The sequence below is a fragment of the Parasteatoda tepidariorum genome, chromosome 2 (assembly GCF_043381705.1).
Source record: "Parasteatoda tepidariorum isolate YZ-2023 chromosome 2, CAS_Ptep_4.0, whole genome shotgun sequence".
Lineage (NCBI taxonomy): Eukaryota > Metazoa > Arthropoda > Arachnida > Araneae > Theridiidae > Parasteatoda > Parasteatoda tepidariorum.
Genome location: NC_092205.1, coordinates 22607664 through 22628061, shown reverse-complemented (window position 1 = coordinate 22628061; position 20398 = coordinate 22607664). Strand labels below are relative to the sequence as shown.

The 20398-nt window shown below is 30.2% G+C and overlaps 2 protein-coding genes across 3 annotated transcripts in view; both read left to right on the top strand.

Moving 5' to 3' along the window:
- LOC107436888 (vacuole membrane protein 1) overlaps positions 1-20398 on the top strand; it is a 71399-nt gene that overhangs the window by 5067 nt on the left and 45934 nt on the right. The window lies entirely within an intron of this gene.
- Positions 17623-20398, top strand: part of LOC122270615 (vacuole membrane protein 1) — a 25288-nt gene continuing 22512 nt past the window's right edge. Inside the window, exon 1 of the mRNA XM_043048669.2 lies at positions 17623-17807. Coding sequence (XP_042904603.1) covers positions 17718-17807 — 90 coding nt within the window. The 5' untranslated portion in view covers positions 17623-17717. The remainder of the gene's footprint in view (positions 17808-20398) is intronic.

Sequence of the window (20398 nt, the reverse complement as noted above, 5' to 3'; positions counted from 1 at the left end):
AAATCTTGAGAACAATTTAGTTTTTAATTTCTATATCATTCTGCGTCTTTTTATATACTATCTTCAGGATCTTGCTGAAATATCGATGCGTGGGAACACGAGATGTTACGAAATCTTTCCTGACTTAGAACCAGTGTAGCATATTTACAATGGGAAGGATACCGTGTGTACGATCGCATATTGCGTCGATCATTTATCAGAACGTTATTGATAAATTTCTTCTTTTTCTAAATCGTCACCACTTACGTAAACTATCCTTCGTATTTAAGTAGGTTTTTGATGTTATTGTTATTGATGGTTTTTTTATTTCCTCATATGTTGTAATTCAATCTTGTTGAAAATAAACAGAAGAACCAAAACATCATATTTTGATTGATTTAAATCAGTGATCTTAATTTTCGAAAAAGAAAATAATAATTATGAATAACAATGGTAAGAACGTTGATCAGATGTTCTAAAAAAAGAATAAAGTTTTTCTTTTACATTAAACTCTCTTGTTCTTAAATTTCACAGCAAAATTAAATTTTTACTATAGTGGTCAGTCTTTTCGGTACTTGATTTATTAGGAAAAGTAAAAACTTTCAAAATTTCTTTACTCGTAATGAATTTCTGAGGTAATGGCAAATCGTTTAATTCCTACTTTTCTATAACTTATCACTGTCTGTCAATAAAACTTTACAATGAAGATCTTTATTGACATACCATTTATAGATAATGCTGCCACGAATTTTTTTTCAAAACGATAAGGGGTTGGTAGTTTAATTATTGAATCTCATCTTGCTTGCATAGCTGTCAACTTGTATGGTCTCTAGGTTGATTTAAATTAGTGGCAGTAAAATAATAATTTCAAAACAAGAAAGACTTTTCTGAACTTAATCTACTAGCCAAACTAATCTATTTCTTAACACTTAAATGCGTATCGACCTAACTTATAGATCTTATATACATTTATAAATAAATGCGGATGAATAATATGGTAATAATTATATAATATCTTAATAATAGATTAACAAATAATAATAATAATGCTGCTATTTTCATTTTTGTCCCAGATTAAACTAATAACATATCAATGAAATCTTATATTTTTGTTTCATATTAGCTCCAATTACATAATATTTTTTTAAGGAAAAAAAAAAGACTGAGGAGAGAGTTATTATGTAAGCAAATTTGCCTGTTCTTCAATTTTTTTTTTTTAATGACCTTTTAAAGAAGAATTCTGTTGTAATTTTTCTGGCTTTGAAAATGGTTCGTACTTAATCTGAATTTTTTATTTTGAACATAACCTGTGACTAAATTAATTATACAGNGATGTTTTTTTTATACGAGAAAAAAACAATGATGTAGAAAAAACTATGAAGTTACAATTTTATTTTTTAAAAAAATAAAATACATTTTTGTGGTAATTGTTGAAATATCAAGCAAGACATCGTTTAAAAAGAGAAACGTTTCCAGTCATGTGACAAGATTTTTTTTCTTTCTTTCTGTAACTCACTAACATGACAAAAAATGCAAAAATGAACTTTTTATTAAGTTATTATTAACGACATTTTAACGACCTTTCCTCATTTTTATCGTTACTCGAACAATAAATCATTTTCTATTCATTTTACTTCATGCGTTTGGCATTTAATTTTGATAGTTAAAAATCCCGACCTCGAATTGAACCGTGACTTACAAAAAGGGAAGAAAAAAACCGCTGAGTTCGCGTTTTGTCTTTGCCACTCCATCATAAGTTGTCGGAATTAGTTGTGAATTGCTGCGCAAACGATCGCGCCTTTTTATTATTTCTCAATTTTCATATTTTATCGTTCGAAAAGCCATTCTATGACATATTTCCAACGTTCGCACTTTTTCGGTTTCTTTTCAAAGGAAAAAAAAAATTACTTATTATATTATTAAAAGACTAATTCCAGATAAAAATGTACGTAGGAAACGAAATATTAGTACATACATTATTAAAGTTGTTGGCTATTCTTTAGATAATGAATATGTATGATTAACTTTCTAAGGAGAAAAAAGTTAGTTTTATTAACATTTAATAATTTAATTAATGCTTATGATTAAATGATGAATGTATATTGGTAAACTTATAAATTTGGTTTAGACAAGTAGTGTGTATGATTATCAATCTAGAAAAACGAATTATTTTGTGGAAATCGTTAGCTCTCTGAATAATGTAGATTTTAATTTATTTATTTATTGTATTTAACAAACTTTTGATGATATACTATACTATTATTAGATAGCACTTAACCTTTCAGAAAAAGATTTAAAATAAAGGTTTCGCTTTATTAGATTAGAAGAAATGTGCTTGATAATTTTTGGATTTTTTTCTCAAAAATGCCAAGCAATAAAAACATGCGATTTATGGTTTTGAGTTAGTAATTTTAATCTGTACATTTAGTAGTTTTCAGAATTTCTAAAATTTTATTCTGTCTCAGTTTACATGAATGAAAACCGATTCGGATGATGATAAAAAAATTTTTTTTCAATGCAAAATTGATAAAAAATAAAGATTTCTATCAAAAATCTAACAATAGAAAAATACATAGAACTAAACTACTTTTTAAAAAATGCTGATTGTAGAATCGTATTGATATAATTTTATTAGAGAAAAATAAATGAAGAAATAATTTGAAATACCGCTCACCATACATTTCAAATTTTTATTAGATGATGGTCTTGTAATTTACAAGTTTCGTTTCGAAAGATACTGTTGAAAAGAAGGCAGTTGGCAGATTTTTGTGAGGTAAACGTTTATCTTTTTCCTCAGTGGCACCACAGCCCTTGTTGAGCCTTGGCTTTCTTGTGATGTCTTTTCCAGGCTTCCGTTTGGCAACCATACTCCAATAATTGATTCTCAGAATGTCCAGTTCTTTTTCGAAACTATAAACTCAACTAAGGTCTGCCCCTTCGGCTAGTTCTTATAGGTTTAGCTATAGACAGTTCGATCTTCCTGTATTCTAACCAGATGTCCAGCCTGTTTGTCTTTTAAATGTTTGTGTTTTTCACGAAATTAGGCTTTTTAAAGATTTAATATAATTCCAAATTTATTTGCCTTCCCTATAAGTCATCCACTTTAGTTCCACCACAATTATATCTTAGGATTTTTCTCTTAAAAATTCTACTCATCTCTCGAGATTTAATACCCATATCTCAGACGCATATAATAAAACAGATCTTATATAAAAGAAATTTAGTTTCCTATTTTAGAAAGCTGTACTTCATGTATGTTTCGAGTTCGTAAAAACAACTGTTTGCATTTGTGATTCGTTTATGTATTTCTAAGGTTAGATCATTGTTGTTGTTGTCTAATTACTCCTAAATAGATGAAATTATTCTTTTTTTCGAACTTGTAGTCGCCAATTTCCAGATGACTGGTTCGAAGATTTGAATTTAAACATGGCACACATTTGGTATTTTTTTTTCATTTACTGATAAATTAATTGTTTAACATTTTGTTTTAACGCCAAGAACGCCAATGAGTAGTGTGGAAAACTGTATCAATATCATATGCGGAAGCAAGTATTTGGACGGACTTACTAAAATGTTTCCCCTGGTGTTTGTTTTAGAGTCTCTAATAACCTTTTTTAGAACTGTATTAAACACCAGGCAGACTGGTGCATCTAATTGACGTACGCTATTTTTTACATCAAGCTGTTCAGTTAAATCAACTTGTATGCGAAATTGAATCTTTGTTGCTTTGAGGATTATGGCTGAAATAGCAACAAGGAATGTTAGCGTTGAGGATTTGTCTACGACCCACATCCTTTTTAACATGGTTTTTAGAATCTCTTTCACCAAATTACTGGTACTGGTATATTCATGCTGAAACAGAGTTGCACATGGGCTATTGGAGACGACTTGAGAAACATCACGGAGGATGATCCAGAGGCAACATTCATACGTCACATCCCGTTTTACAGAGAGGACACATTCATACTTAATCCATCTATCCACAGATCGTAATTTTGACCCTAACCCGAGCACGATCAATCTCCAATCCTGTACCTCCAGAGGTATTCATTTGTTATGGGAACTCGTAGGACTTTGCGACCCCGACAGATTTAGCGTGCGTTTGTCACCATTTTGCACACGGGGAGTCTTCGGCCTGCGGGATCGAACTCACGACCCCTTAAACATGGGCCCAACGCCCTACCAGCCAGGCTATTCCAGTCCCTTTTCGCCAAGGAAAATAAAAAAGCCTCAGTTAACTAGACACAACGCTATAATCTTAAAACAGGATCTGACATCTAGCTGCATAGAATTATCTGGGCCTTAGAAAAGGCAAATAGTTTAAATATTTTAAAAGTTATTAAACTTTTTTAAGAGTCGCCAATTTGGTGACATTTTACCTCCTAGATGATAATTATTAAAACCAATGCTTTATTCCTATTTTTTGAAAATTCTTATAAGCCCGGAAAATACAGCACTGGGGTAAATTTTTAAATACTAAAAAATTAGACTTTAAATGCTTTTTTCTTTCTTAAAAGTGTGACTTTTCTCCCTATTGACGTTTTGTTCCCTTTTCAAAATAAACATAAAGTACGATAGCTAAAGATGAGCTAAACTTGAACTAACAGTCATGAGTAATTGTTGCAAACTTACATTAGTTATGAAGATAGCATATTATTCGTAAAAAAGCATAATTTTGCGCGATGATAGAATCTTCGATTAGCCACCAATCAGACTTCGATTAATCTAGAGAAGAACTGAAAATCTATTGCAACTAAAAAAACCTCTGTCTTTTATATAGAAAGTAATTAAGTGAAATAAAAATAATAATTAAACTTTGTTAAATTAGAATATTACTTAAGTTTCTATACAATAAAAGAAGTAACAACATACACTTTTAAAAATGATTGAATGTTGTACACTCAATTCCCGTTATAGAAAACCGTCTATGGATCTAGCAATAAGTCCACCATGAATTGTTCACTATATTCAAAATCTTTGAGAAAATATATTTTAGCAAATTGCAGTTGTTTTGTTGAAAAAAGTGATTGCAACAGTACATAATTTACTTTATAAATTGTTAACGAACACAATATGTAGAGTTTGTCTACAATAAAATTTCCTTACAGCGAAAGTCTTCTTATAACAAAATTTTCAGTTGGAGAGTTGAATAACATTCAAAGTAGTCTCCATATTACGAAGTGCTTGTCTCCTTATAATGAATTTTTTAATCGTTTATCTTTCAAAGTTACGTTTTTTTTTATATTTATTTTCTTCATTTTTGAAGAATAAAGTTTTACATTTGAAAACACATCTGCTTTATTTTGTTACATTTAAAATATTTTTTTAGCAAATTGTAGTAGTATTGTGGAGAAAAGTGATTGCAATAGTACATAATCTGATTTATAAATTATTAACTAACTCAATTTGTCGTGTCCCTCTACAAGGAACTTTTTAATCGGAACACTAAATAACATTCAAACTATTCTCTATATAACGAAATGTTAGTCTTCCTATAACGAATTTAGATGTTTATCTTTTCAATTTTCGCCTTTTTTATTATTGCCACTTTTAAATAATATACTTTTACCTTTGAAAACAAATTTGTTGTTATGTATTTTTGAACGTATCATATTAACTAATTTTGCTACATTTATTTTAATACTTAGAAAAAATACAGTTAACTGAAGACGAACTACCAATTTCTTAGTTATCCACTATAAGCGTATGGAATAACATCCGTTAAATAGCAGCTCGGACGGGACCACTAAAAACGCTCTCAACAATGGAGTGCTTAATATATATTTGGTTCATTATAGTGGGTATATTACTTGTAAAAAGGAAATGTGAAACTTCTATAGACGAACTACCAATTTCTTAGTTATCCACTATAAGCGTATGGAATAACATCCGTTAAATAGCAGCTCGGACGGGACCACTAAAAACGCTCTCAACAATGGAGTGCTTAATATATATTTGGTTCATTATAGTGGGTATATTACTTGTAAGAAGGAAATGTGAAACTTCTATAGACGAACTACCAATTTCTTAGTTATCCACTATAAGCGTATGGAATAACATCCGTTAAATAGCAGCTCGGACGGGACCACTAAAAACGCTCTCAGCAATTGAGTGCTTAATATATATTTGGTTCATTATAGTGGGTATATTACTTGTAAAAAGGAAATGTGAAACCTCTATAGACGAACTACCAATTTCTTAGCTATCCAATAAGCGTATGGAACAAAGCGTATACAACATCAAATAAATAACAATTTTAACGGGACCACTAAAAACGTTCTTAACAATTGAGTGCTTAATATATATTTGGTTCATTATAGTGGGTATATTACTTGTAAAAAGGAAATGTGAAACCTCTATAGACGAACTACCAAATTCTTAGCCATCCATTATAAGCGTATGGAACAAAGCGTATGCAACATCAAATAAATAACAATTTTAACGGGACCACTAAAAACGTTCTCAACAATTGAGTGCTTAATATATATTTGGTTCATTATAGTGGGTATATTACTTGTAAAAAGGAAATGTGAAACCTCTAAGGACGAACTACCAATTTCATAGCTATCCACTACAGTCTATAGGCGTATGGAACAAAGCGTATACAACATCAAATAAATAACAGTTTTAACGGGACCACAAAAAACGTTCTCAACAATTGAGTGCTTAATATATATTTGGTTCATTATTATAGTGGGTATATTAATTGTAAAAGGGAAATGTGAAACCTCTATAGAAGAACTACCAATTTCTTAGCTATCCACTATAAACGTATTTAACAAAGCATATACAACATCAAATAAATAACAGGTTTAACGGGACCACTAAAAACGTTCTTAACAATTGAGTGCTTAATATATATTTGGTTCATTGTAGTGGGTATATTTCTTGTAAAAAGGAAATGTGAAACCTGTATAGACGAACTACCAATTTCTTAGCTATCCACTATAGTCTATAAGCATATGGAACAAAGCGTATACAACATCAAATAAATAACAGTTTTAACGGGACCATTAAAAACGTTCTCAACAATTGAGTGCTTAATATATATTTGGTTCATTATAGTGGGTATATTAGTTGTAAAAAGGAAATGTGAAACCTCTATAGACGAAGTACCAATTTCTTAGCTATCCACTATAAACGTATGGAACAAAGCATATACAGCATCAAATAAATAACAGTTTTAACGGGACCACTAAAAACGATCTCAACAATTGAGTGCTTAATATATATTTGGTTCATTATAGTGGATATATTACTTGTAAAAAGGAAATGTGAAACCTCTATGGACGAACTACCAATTTCTTAGCTATCCACTACAGTCTATAGGCGTATGGAACAAAGCGTATACAACATCAAATAAATAACAGTTTTAATGGGACCACTAAAAACGTTCTTAACAATTGAGTGCTTAATATATAGTTGGTTCATTATCTTAGTGGGTATATTACTTGTAAAAAGGAAATGTGAAACCTCTATAGACGAACTACCAATTTCTTTGCTGTCCAGGATAGTCTATAGGCGTATGGAACAAAGCATATACAACATCAAATAAATAACAGTTTTAACGGGACCTCTAAAAACGTTCTCAACAATTGAGTGCTTAATATATATTTGGTTCATTATTATAGTGGGTATATTACTTTTAAAAAGGAAATGTGAAACCTCTATAGATGAACTACCAATTTCTTAGCCATCCATTATAAGCGTATGGAACANAAACGCTCTCAACAATGGAGTGCTTAATATATATTTGGTTCATTATAGTGGGTATATTACTTGTAAAAAGGAAATGTGAAACTTCTATAGACGAACTATCAATTTCTTAGTTATCCACTATGAGCGTATGGAATAATATCCGTTAAATAGCAGCTCGGACGGGACCATTAAAAACGCTCTCAACAATTGAGTGCTTAATATATATTTGGTTCATTATAGTGGGTATATTACTTGTAAAAAGGAAATGTGAAACCTCAAAAGACGAGCTACCAATTTCTTAAGCGTATGGAACAAAGCGTATATAACATCAAATAAGTAACAGTTTTAACGGGACCACTGAAAACGTTTACTACAATCGAGTGTTCATTATAGCAGGGTTATATTGTATTTATAATTGTATTTGATTGAGATAAATGTCTCTCTCTCTCTTAGATAATTACGTTATAAAGAAACTATAGGACGCTTCTGTTTCTTTTGCTGATTACGACATATTAAATTGTTGAGAATTTCGCATCATTTGCAAGCGTAATCACTACTTGGTAAATTTCCATCTCTATAACAAATTACAAAAGAAAGTGTAGAACTAAACAATGCTCTTTCCATAATGAAAAAAAAAAAACATAATAGAGAAAAACAGCAGCAGACAAAGCAATAAAAAGAAAGAGAGATAGCAAGGCCAATAAACTTTCTCGTAAAACACAGTTTACTGAGGAGTTTTGGACCTAAATTCACTATTCCTGCTTTAAAATGTTTTCTCTCTCTGTATTATAATCTACTTCTATTCTTAAAGCATACCTAATAAAAAACAAAAACTTTTTTACAGGTGTAATGCATTATTAACGATAGTTTTATTAAGCTCAAATTAAAAATTCCCTCGATTTAACAGTAATTTTATTTTATAAAAATTTCTTCAGAAGCAAATTTCAAATTTTTTGTAAAGAAATGAAAATATAGCAAATAAGTATCATTCATACCCCATATAGTATAAGAAAATTTATTTAGATATAGAATATCGATGCTGAAACTTTAAGTTTTAAAAATGCATTGTATTACAGAACTAGTATCTTAAAACTGGCTATTGTTTAGCTAAGAGGATTAAAAATTCTAAAACATTATTCAAATTGTCCTATTATTAAGTTCCGATAGAAGTTGGTAAAAATTTGAGAAAATTTCCCCTTCAGTTCAATCTCGCTAAGAACCTCAAATGCTGAATGGATGTTAAGATTGATGAAATATTTACTAAATCCTCTACCAATTTTAATTTTTAATTGGACGCTGTAAATACAATAATAAAACTATTTTTTTTTTAGTGTTCGTGTGAATAAAAGCAACATTAAAACAAACATTAATTCCCTTATTGTTCGCAACATTTTATTCCCATTATTGCTACTGAATTTCAAACACTTATGGAAAAATGCCACAAGATCTACTTTTATCACTATTGTGTTACTTTAGCACTCTTCATGTACTCAAACAACACCAGAATTGCTTGAAGCATCTACCAGTCGTTGATAATAACATTGCGATAAGATCACCTCTTAAAAATTTTCAGCTTATGGGATTAAAAATTCTAAAACATTATTCAAATTGTCCTATTCTTAAGTTCTGATAAAAGTTGGGTAAAAATTTGCGAAAATTTCCCCTTTAGTTTAATCACGCTGAGAATCTTAAATGTTGAATGGATGTTAAGATTGATGAAATATTTACTAAATCGTCTACCCATTTTAATTTTTAATTGGATGCTGTGACCAAATTAATAAAACTTTTTTTTTTCACTGTTCGTGCGACCGTTGCAACATTAATAGCAACATAAAAACAAACATTAATCCCCTTACTGCTCGTTACACTTTATTTTCGTTACTGCTTCTGATTCAAACATGTCATGGGAAAAATGACACAAAATCTACTTTTATCACTACTGTGTTACTTTAGTACTTTCCATGTACTCAAACAAGACCAGAATTGCTTGAAACATCTACCAGTCGTTGATAATAACACTCAGATAAGATCACCTCGCAAAAACAAAAAATAAATAAAAAAAAATTACACTTAGTAAATACAACATCTGTGAAGTGACACACGCTGATTGTTCTACAATAAACAGCAAAATTTTATGAGATAAAACAAAATAAATTGATGCAGATGAATTTTACATTCTGCCAGGAGGGCAACTATTGTTCAGTTATGAATAAATTTTTTCCATGTGACAAGCCGCCTTTAAATAGAATAACGGTTAGTCCACAAATAAAGTTTTTTTTTTTAAATAATAATTTTAAAAAAATAATAATAAAAACTGCATTTAAATTTTTTTCCAATTTTTAAAATGCTTAAAGTAACTGTTTCAACATAATGCTATAAATTTATTAAAAACTCATTATGTAAGTTTGTGTAAGTTTTCTAAATATCTTTATGCTTATTAAATTATAATTTATTTTATTTAAACAGACGACGCGTAGCCGATGTCCATTGCGAAAAAAAAAAAAAGAAAAAAAAAAAACGAAATATTCTGGATAACTTTTGATATAATGATTGTATTTTCAAGCACTAAGACTCAATGTTAAGGGTTCGAGGGTCACACCTTATATAAGCTAACTACCTGGTACAAACAATATTATAATGATTGGTGCAAACGAAATATAACTGGTGCAAACGATATATAACTGGTGCAAACCAGATACAAAAACGTGCGCTCTCTGTTTAAATGTATCTTTTGTTTTTTAACGCATTCGGATTTTTGACAGTAAAAATTTTTTATATTTGGCTATATCTCAAGAAAAATGCTTTAAGTAAATCGGAAAATTTTTGCACATAATTATAAAATTAGCTTATTCAAAAATAATACCATAAAAAAAAACTAATTTTTAATATTTAATTATTATTTTATTTAATAATCGTCGTCTCCCTGGTAGCTCTGTTCACCAATTCCCATGTTTGCCAATCAAATCTCGTAAAAAATTTTTCTTCTCAAAAGTCGATATTTTTCAACAAAAAAAAAAAATAATAATAATTTTATTTATAATATGTACAATTATTTTAATTTTATGTAAAACCATTTTGTTAATACGAGAACCGTTATGAAATGAACTATAACTTGGATTTTAAAAATAATCAACTATATTTGAAAAATTTTTTAACTTAAGAATATGGGATGTGAGACATAAATATAAAGTAAGAAATTAGAAGTAGTTTTTCTTGTATAGAAGTAGTTTTTCATTATATTCTATAACAGTTTAGTTTTCATTTCTCTTGAGTTTTTAATATTTTTAAAAAAATATCTATTTAAATATCGATACATTGATATCTGACAACATCTAATATCTTTTTCTTATTAGTTTATTTTTTAATTAATTTTTTGTTACTTATGACATTAAGTCCAGAGCGAGCTTATGAAATTAAAATCTCGAGAGAAATTGATTTTTCTTTAATAATGGGTAAATAACCATCATTTAAAGTACAAAAAGGGATAAAAATTTGGGGAGAAAAACACTGTAAAAAACTCTAATTAAGTTTGTAATTTAAAAAGGATCGTCCAATACATCAAATTTTAACGCCGTAGTTGCGTTACATAAAGTTTTATAGTTTTTGCTCAATGACATTAATAAAACGTAACCTTAAGAGGAGTACTCAAAACAACGTCGACGGCGTCGCTTACAATTTTTCACTACGGAAATTTTTTTAAAAAATCATAAAAGCATTGTTTACGGGCAACTTTTTAAAATTTTTTTTAATTTGACTGTATTAGATTGAAATAAAAGGAAATGATCAGCAAAATTTAATTCCAGATAGCAGGCAACATTACTCCTAACATTGTACTTTCTCTTTCATTATATTGACATAGAAAGGATGTTTATTAATCTTTTTTTAAACCTAGAAAAAATATTGGTTTGCCAAGCTTGTTTCCTTATAGGTTTAAAAAAGGCATGCAAAAAAAATATCCTCTTTTTTTTTTTTTTTTTTTNTTTTTTTTTTTTTTTTTTTTTTTTTTTTTTTTTTTTTTTTAAACTTTTACTGTAACTCTTATTTTTGCCTTTTTTCGTTCCTTCTTTGTTCAATTAATTGCAAAATTTTGCTTACGTTGAAAACCTGTTGAAAACCTAGCCTTCACTTTTAAAGTGTTACGGAAAGTATACAAAAGCCTGAGCAAATAAACATTGTTTCAGTGCTAGCTAACTAAATCTAAAATAAACCGTAAGGAGGTGAATTTATCATCGGTTGCAGAACGCTTTCTACACTTGATTTGCGAATGATGATTCATCCTTAATTTCAAAAAGTTTTCCTTGCCTTGTTTTGTAAAGGCAGATTCAATCTCGATATTAAAAGGTTGTTTATATGCAAGCTTAACATGAACATCAGAGCTCATAAACTAACACAGTTAACTTTAACATGTTTCAATCTTGCATCGTTTAATTGCTAATCATTTATAAACCTTGTTGGGCTAAAGGTTGTTGTAGACATCGAACTTGCACTGCTATCTGGGGATCAAAGCTGGTTCAAATTTATATCTAATGCTACGACTTCAATTTAAAAAAAATTTAACGACAAGTAATTGTAGTACTAAATATATGTATATATATCTGCTAGATTATTTATATTTGTGGCAATAACTAATGAGTTACTTCTTTGGAAAATTTTTTTAATAAAAACCCCTTGTGTATCAGTGATAAGTGGAGCGCGGGCAGAATAAACTATTCTGAAAAATCCAGATGTAAAAAGTACCATTTGTATCAGAGGTTTTGATGAAAGTGAAATGTTCTATTTATTACAATTTGGAGACATAGGTGAAAAAATGGTTTTATTAAAGCGAGCTGCTAATTCGATCTATTAAGTGAATTCTATTCAATAAACTAGCAAAAGGAAAAGTCAATAGTCTGGCGTCTTCACTTTCTGAAGAATAGGAAAAGAAAAGAACGTCAAAAAAGGAAAAAAAATTTAAAAAAAAAAATTTGAGCACTACTGAAAACAATTCGCCCCTTCTGAAAAGAACATAATCAATTTCAATCGATATGTTCCATTTAGGCCTAAACGAAATTAGGTGTCAGGTATTGATTATTTTCTATTATCTTGCTGCGATTAATATAGATTAACGTCGATAATGGATAGCTGTACAGTTTCCTCTTTCAGAAATATGAATCTACTGTATTGATTTAAGTAAAGCAACCTCATCCAAATTTAAAAACATTTTTTTTTATGTATAATTATACTACATATTGTGTTCATGATCAATCTAAATAAAAAAAAAAGGAAGTTCTCTCTCTCTCTCTCTCTCTCTCTCTCTCTCTCTCTATATATATATATATATAAAATTTAACTATTACACCTTCACTATTACGTTTCGTAAGTGTGTTTTCAAAAATTTAAATTTTGTGACATTTCACTTAATTAATTTAAATAAACAAACTCATAGCTATAATTTTTTTTCGCATTTTGGATTATATATTTCAAGTGGCATCAAATTTACAGCTATTATTACTTATTCTTGATTTAATCATCATTATCATTATAAATATTTATCTTGGCGCCTAAGGCCGTTTACGACACGTTTTCCATCCATCTAGTGATATTGAAGTGACATTTTAGTAATTGGAATGCAAATTGGAGTAATAAAAAATTAATAAATAAAATAAATATTTTGTATTCTGGATAAAGATACATCGCTGCAAAAGGTAACCATTGCATGAGCTTGATGTCTTCTTTTTCCATGAGCTAATTTAATTTAGTTAAAACTAATTTAATGTAGTTAATTTAATTTAGCTAGTTTAGGAAAAATTTAGTTAAAACTTGTTGTACCACAATTTAATTCAGCGGTTTCCTTTTATTTCGGCCACGGAACCTTCAATAATCAACCTTCCTTCGGCTCAACTCAGACTTTATAAATAAAGTTTTCAATGTAATTGTGAACGTTGTAACTAGAGCCTGGGTTTTGATGACCTAAAAAATCTCAATTAATGCCCTTAAAAAGTGCAAAAATTGCCCTTACAAACTGAAAAAAATGCCCTTAAAATAGCAAAAAATGCCCTTAAAATGCGAAAATTGCCCTAAAAATGTCATAAGACATGACTTAAATAAAAGTAAAAATATTGAACTGAAACAATGTTTTACTCTTTAAAATTATTATGAGTCGTTTCAAAAAATATAAAGCAATGCAATACTTGTTCTACGTTCATTAAAGTTTGAAAAATATGTTTTATATCATAAAATAACAAAAAAAGGAAAATATATTGACTCCAAAACATTTTTATTTTGTATAGAAACTTAAATGAATATAANCGTTTCGTAAGTGTGTTTTTAAAAATTGAAATTTTATGACATTTCACTTAATTAATTTAAATAAACAAACTCTTAGCTATAATTTTTTTTCGTATTTTAAATTATATATTTCAAGTGGCATAAAAATTTACGGCTATTATTACTTATTCTTGATTTAATCATCGTTATCATTATAAATATTTATCTTGGCGCCTAAGGCCTTTTACGGCACGTTTTCCATCCATCTAGTGATATTGAAGTGACATTTTAGTAAATGAAATGCTAATTGGAGTAATAAAAAATTAATAAATAAAATAAATATTTTGTATTCTGGATAAAGATACATCGCTAAAAAATCATTGCCCGAGCTTGATGTCTTCTTTCCAGCTTTTAAACATAAAAATTTAAATAAAACTTGCGGTATCACAATTTATATTTTCGAAGAATTTGCAATATAAGTTCTGCCAATATAATAGCCACGAGGTAGCATTGCGAAAGTTGTAGACAACTCTGCGCATAAAGCGTTGCCAGGGGTACTCCACTAGGAGGTAGGTCTATGTTTATTGTTCTTCTTTGTTCCATTTGATTGTTTTCCCCGCCATTGGATATAAAAAAAAAAGTTCTGCTATAGCCTAAGTATCGTCATCAATGGCTAGTCGATAAGACCCCGGCTCAGTGCTGATTTAAAATTCCTCAGTTGTAAACGAATCTTGGATAAGAGTCCCCTTGCCATCAGGCTAACCGTCCGAGGGTTTCATTGTTTTCTTCTCCATGTAACACAAATACGGGTTAGTTCATCCAAAAAGTACTTCATAAAGGAAAATTTCTCCCAATACTTGATCCGGAAGTTTCCTTGTCTTTTGGATTGGTTTCAAAATTACAAGGCTACAGAGTTGAGCATTGGTAGATATAAACTTATAAATTGGTCGAACTGTTCAGCGATCGTTATAAAATAAAATGCAAGTTCTGTAATATGATGATCTAATTCAGCGGTTTAATTTTTTTCGGCTACGGAACCCTAAATAGTCAACCTTCTTTCGACGGAACACAGACTTTATAAATAAAGTTTTCTAGGTAATTGTGAACGTTACAGTCTATGAAAAACTGCTTTTAAAACATTTAATTAGCTGTATGAAGATTTTCATCGTTTTATCATTAATAATCTTAAATTAGGTTTTACGTTCGACAGTTAAATTTGCAGTCCTTCTCCGATATCTAGTATAGTTATGAATTTGTTTTTGGTGTACATACATAAGTTGAAAATGAATAAAATAAGAATTATGATTTACTTCAAGATGAGGTGAAGCGGGTTCGAATCCCACCGATGGCAGATCGATTCGAATTCCTCACCGGCTTGCACCCTCCTCAGTGATAGACGGATCATGGGTTAGATTCCCATTGTCGTCAGGCTAACCGTGGGAGGTTTTCGTGGTTTTCCTCTCAATGTAACCCAAATGCGGGTTAGTTCCATCAAAACGTCCTCCACGAAGGCAAATTTCTCCCAATACTCAGCTGTTCAACAGCGGTTATAAAATTAAAGAAAAAGATGAGAATTTGAAAGAAGTGCTATAAACATTAAAAATGGTTTTTAAGGAAACTTAATTAAAGATTTCAATAATTTTATTTTGATTTGAAAAACGCGATGGGAAATACTAATGCAATATTTTATAAATGCTTGTTCTTTTCCATAATTTATTCAATATATCATTATTAGAAATATTATATTTTCTTTTAAAACAGATTTAATTGGATACCTGCAACCAGTATCACGTGTGTGCGTTTGTTGAACCTAATAGGCTGACCCACGTGTGACGTCGCTTGCAGGTGTCCAAATGTTTATCACCAATCAGATGAGTTAAAACATGACTGTATAAAAAGAAATCCGTTATTCGACGAAAGAAATCCATTTTAAAGGGCAACATCAAAAAACACTAACTAAACCACAGCCAAATATAATATCCCATTGTGTACATCAAACATCCTCTCTATTTTATTCGACGATATTTTATTTTTTCCTGCGAGAAAATAATATTTTATTTTCTCGCCATGTAAACATTTTTAACATTGGTAATAGTGCCAAAGTAATGTTGACTTGCAATATTTGCCTTCAATTTATTCTCATACAATTTCATTTTGCCCGCTATATATATTTATAGTCTGTAATCGAAAATAAGTCCAAGAAATGAAAACTTCTAATTTAATATAAAGTCTTACGTCTAATGTATTATGCAATCTAATGTCTTACATTCTTAAATGGCAAAACTTCCGGTAATCATTAATGCTATTATTTTATAGTTCTTAAACACAGTCCATAGCTAAATTAAGAATATGGTGCTATATTTTGAGCAACGTAGAATAAAACAAAACAACGTGATTGAAGCAGAAATAAAAGTACAGAAATGAGCATACTATAATTTCGGGTCTATAAACAAGAACTTCTGTCAGCGTCTAAACACTAAATGTGCTTTTCTATACACTAAATGTGTTTAGACAAGAAAATTTATCGTTTAGAAAGTGAGGAATGTTCTTGTTTATAGAACGCCCGTTTCTGTACTTATATTTGCGCTTTATTCCCAGCGCAACGAAATTTAATGTGCAGTTTTAAATTTTCAAGTAATTTTACTTTAGTGTGGATCAAGTAAATTGAACTATTTTTGTTTTATTGTTTGTTTGTTTTTATTTTTATTAATTTTTTAGGTGACGACCATTTTTTTTCTCTATTTTTTTAAGTACAGTAGGGAACCGATTATCCGGAACGATCGGGACCATCACAATTCCGAATAACTGATTTTTCCGGTTTTCTGAATCGCTACAAAAAGCCGTTTTTTTTATTGTTAAATCCAACTAAAAAAGAATTTTTTTTTTGAAAATAATCTTAAAAAGAAGAAAAAACGATGGAGTAATACACTAATGATTATTTCCAAAATGATGTTAAGGTAAACATCTTTAAAAAAAATAAAGAAAAATCCTAAAATCTTATGAGGAAAAAAAAATTTTTAAAAAAAAACGGCGGAAAAATTTATCGAATTTCGTTCCGGTTTTTTGGTTTTCCGGTTTTCTGATTTCCGGATAACGGGATGTGTACTGTAAATAAATTAATAATTTACATTTCAAATGTGCTCCGTGACTTAAAAAAATTAGGAATCACTCTAGAATATTGAATAGGTTCAATTGCTGTATCTGAACTGATTCAAAAAAAATTTTATAATTCGAACAAATCTTGGCACGCATAGGAAATTTCAGTATTAAAATACACTGCTCCCATTCGAAAAGAAACAAACGCGTATGATAATACGTTTCCTTGTTGACAGTTTAAAAACTCAAAAAAATTTGACAAATACGAATCGTTCAACCCCTTTTTGGTCTGGACAACAATTCGGTCTTTCTTTCTCTCCAATGAAGTATCAAGGTTACAACATAAGATGAATGTCACATTTAATCTTGAAAACACATCCAACCTGTGCGTATAAAAATACATACATATTTTTCGAAGCTGACATAATCTGAATTGTTTCATTCCAGCTTAGAGCTCTCTTTATTCTTTTTTAAATTAGTTCAGTCATCAACGCCAGTGCCAACGTCCCACTTAATTTCAAAACTCTTTCATGTCGTTTTACAGCGCCAATATTGGCAAGATATCAAATCATCTCTTCGTTGCGTATTGCTATTCCTTCACACAATAGTAGCGTAATTTTCGTCATGCATTGTTCCCCAAGGATTCAACAGGATTTTTTCCAGAAATCACATTTGATTCACTTTTCCTGGAATAATATATGCGAAACGTGTTTTCGGTGTGCACGGATCAGAGTATCATGACGTCAGAGGAATTGATGAGCGGTATTTTATTGGAAATAAACGGTTATGTAAGTTATTGGATTGTTCGTTTCTCCCATTTTTTGGTGTGTTTAAATGTTAAATAGTTTTTATAAAAACCTTTTTTACTTTCCTCCATTCAAAAATCTGAAATTTTTTTAATGTTTTTTCCAAGGACTAGGACCTTTTCAGGGACTTACATTTTTACCTAGGGACTTATCTTTTCCATTGCTGTTGGGGACATCGCCCCACATTTCTAATAATCACCCCTACCCCCCGTTTCAAAAAACAACAAAAGTATGCATATGAATTTTTTAAAATTAAAATCTCAATTTCTTTGTTATTTCTTAAAGCAATGAAAATCCCCCTTTTATTTCATCGTTAGTAATATATTGTAAAACTTTATTAAAAAAAAATAATAAATAAACCGAGATCGCGTGAAAACGATTGTTCGAAACCTGACGCAAATTGGATTGTTTGGAAAGTGTAGAATAATAAATAAATTAAGTTTTAAACTTTTCAGTGAGGTTTGTCTTCTGGACATAGCTTAATATGCGTGTTCATGAAAATGGACGCATTTCGAAATGTGTGTTTAAGAAAATAAACACAGCTCAAAATGCGTGTTAAGGAACGAACACAGCTCAAAATGCGTAAGCAAATAAAACACAGAAAACTCAACGTGTAAGCAAATAAAACACAGAAAACTCAACGTGTAAGCAAATAAAACACAGATTGAAGTACGTGTGTAAGCAAATAAGACACAGATTGAAATGCGTGCTTAAGAAAATGGATGAAACTATTTTTAAAAATAGGCATAGTACTATTTAATCCTGTTTTCGAACTTCTTTTATAATTTTTTTTTCTTTTTTTAAGAATATACTGATGGATTCAAATAAATTTGCAATGTGATATCGTCTATTTTTATAAATCAATTATTTACAATTATTCTAGTAAATTTTTTTGCAAAGCTATTAAAAAGTAAAAGTGCTCTTTTTACAATGTTCTCACCGGTTCCATGAATTTATAATAGTGATAATAAAATGGTGTTGTTCGTATTTAGATTTTTTAAAACCACTCTATTGTTTAGTGTACTGAATACCAAGAGATCGTCCGAAAAGTTACTTCTGTAATATACCCAGCCGAACCTGCCCTAAAGCCAGGGACTTTATTCCGTAATTATTACGCTTAGTGTTTAAGAAAGTAAATGTGAATAAGTATGAAACAAGAAAAACCTCCTTCGGTTAGTCCGAATGTTGGGATTCTACCCATGATCTGTCTACCAATGAGGATATTTTACATCATCTCTGTCATCGGTGCGAGGCGAAAGCAGAATAACGTATCGAATAGCCATCGCTGGGATTCGACCCTGGGTTGCCTCATTGGGAGGTGCGCTCTATTTAAAATATTAAAAAGGAAGTGACCTCCCCATAAAATGGACGTGTAGACTCCCCCTGCTTTCATGAAATCTTTCAGTCGAAAATTGTTGAAATTGTTCTGTATTATTGCTGATGTATTTTTAATGACTTCATTATTTAAAAATCCATTAGGAGGATAGGACGTATTTTGTGCTAGGTTAAAAGACTAAAGCAAAATGCAGCGTGAATAAAGCACAAAAAAGTACAGAAATGGGCATATTAGGGCATATTTCGGTTCTGTAAATAAGAACATTGCTCAATTCCTAAACTCGAAGACGTGACACACCAGCCTGAATAAAGTTTTTGTGCTTTATTCACGTTGTTTATATATATACAGTGAATTCGCGATAACTCGAATCTGATAGGACTGACGAAAAACTTCGACTTATCGAAAGTTCGACTTACCGTTAGTTTCGGTTTTGGACTTTCAAAATATTGTCGCATTATTTAATTAATGCTTATTAATTACAAATCTTCTAAATGCTTACAATATTTAAGATCATTTTTCTGACAAGCCATTTACGATAAGACTGTTAGAAGCACTTTATGACACCCTGGCCCATCGGCTGCAACTTTGCTGTTGTATTTGGCGGAAGAAACTGCAAGTTTACTGCTTTCAAATTAGGTAGATCACTAAGCGCTGTGCATTTATCCATAAAGAGTATCACTTTTCTTTTTTTAGCGAAGAATTTCCGATCCAATTTTCTTACATAGTCTGCAAATAAAACTGATGTCATCCAGAACTTTTTGTTAGACTTGTAATCCAAAGGATATGTTTTTACATTCTTGAAACATCGGGGATTTCGGTATTTTCCGATAACAAGTAAGGGCAATTTCTCTGGCCCAGACGCATTTCCTTCAACTAGGACAGTCCAACGTTCCTTGCTCATTTTACCCCCTGAGCAGTTCTCATCCTTAAACATCATAGTCTTATTTGGAAGACATTTAAAAAATAAACCCATTTCATCAAAATTGAAAACATCATTTTAACTGTATCCTTGAAGTAAATTTGGTAATGTTTCATTTAATCACGGTTCACATACTTCAAGAGGGACAGCTTTAGCTTCTCCATGAAGAATGCGAAAGACATTGTGCGTGTTTTGCAAAGGAAGGGGCAAGATATCAGCTCCTGGGTTTTTTTTCTTGCTTTAAAAGATCCACAAAAAAATCGAGTTATAGTAATATTCGAGTTATCGTACTTCGAGTTATAGCGAATTGACTGTATA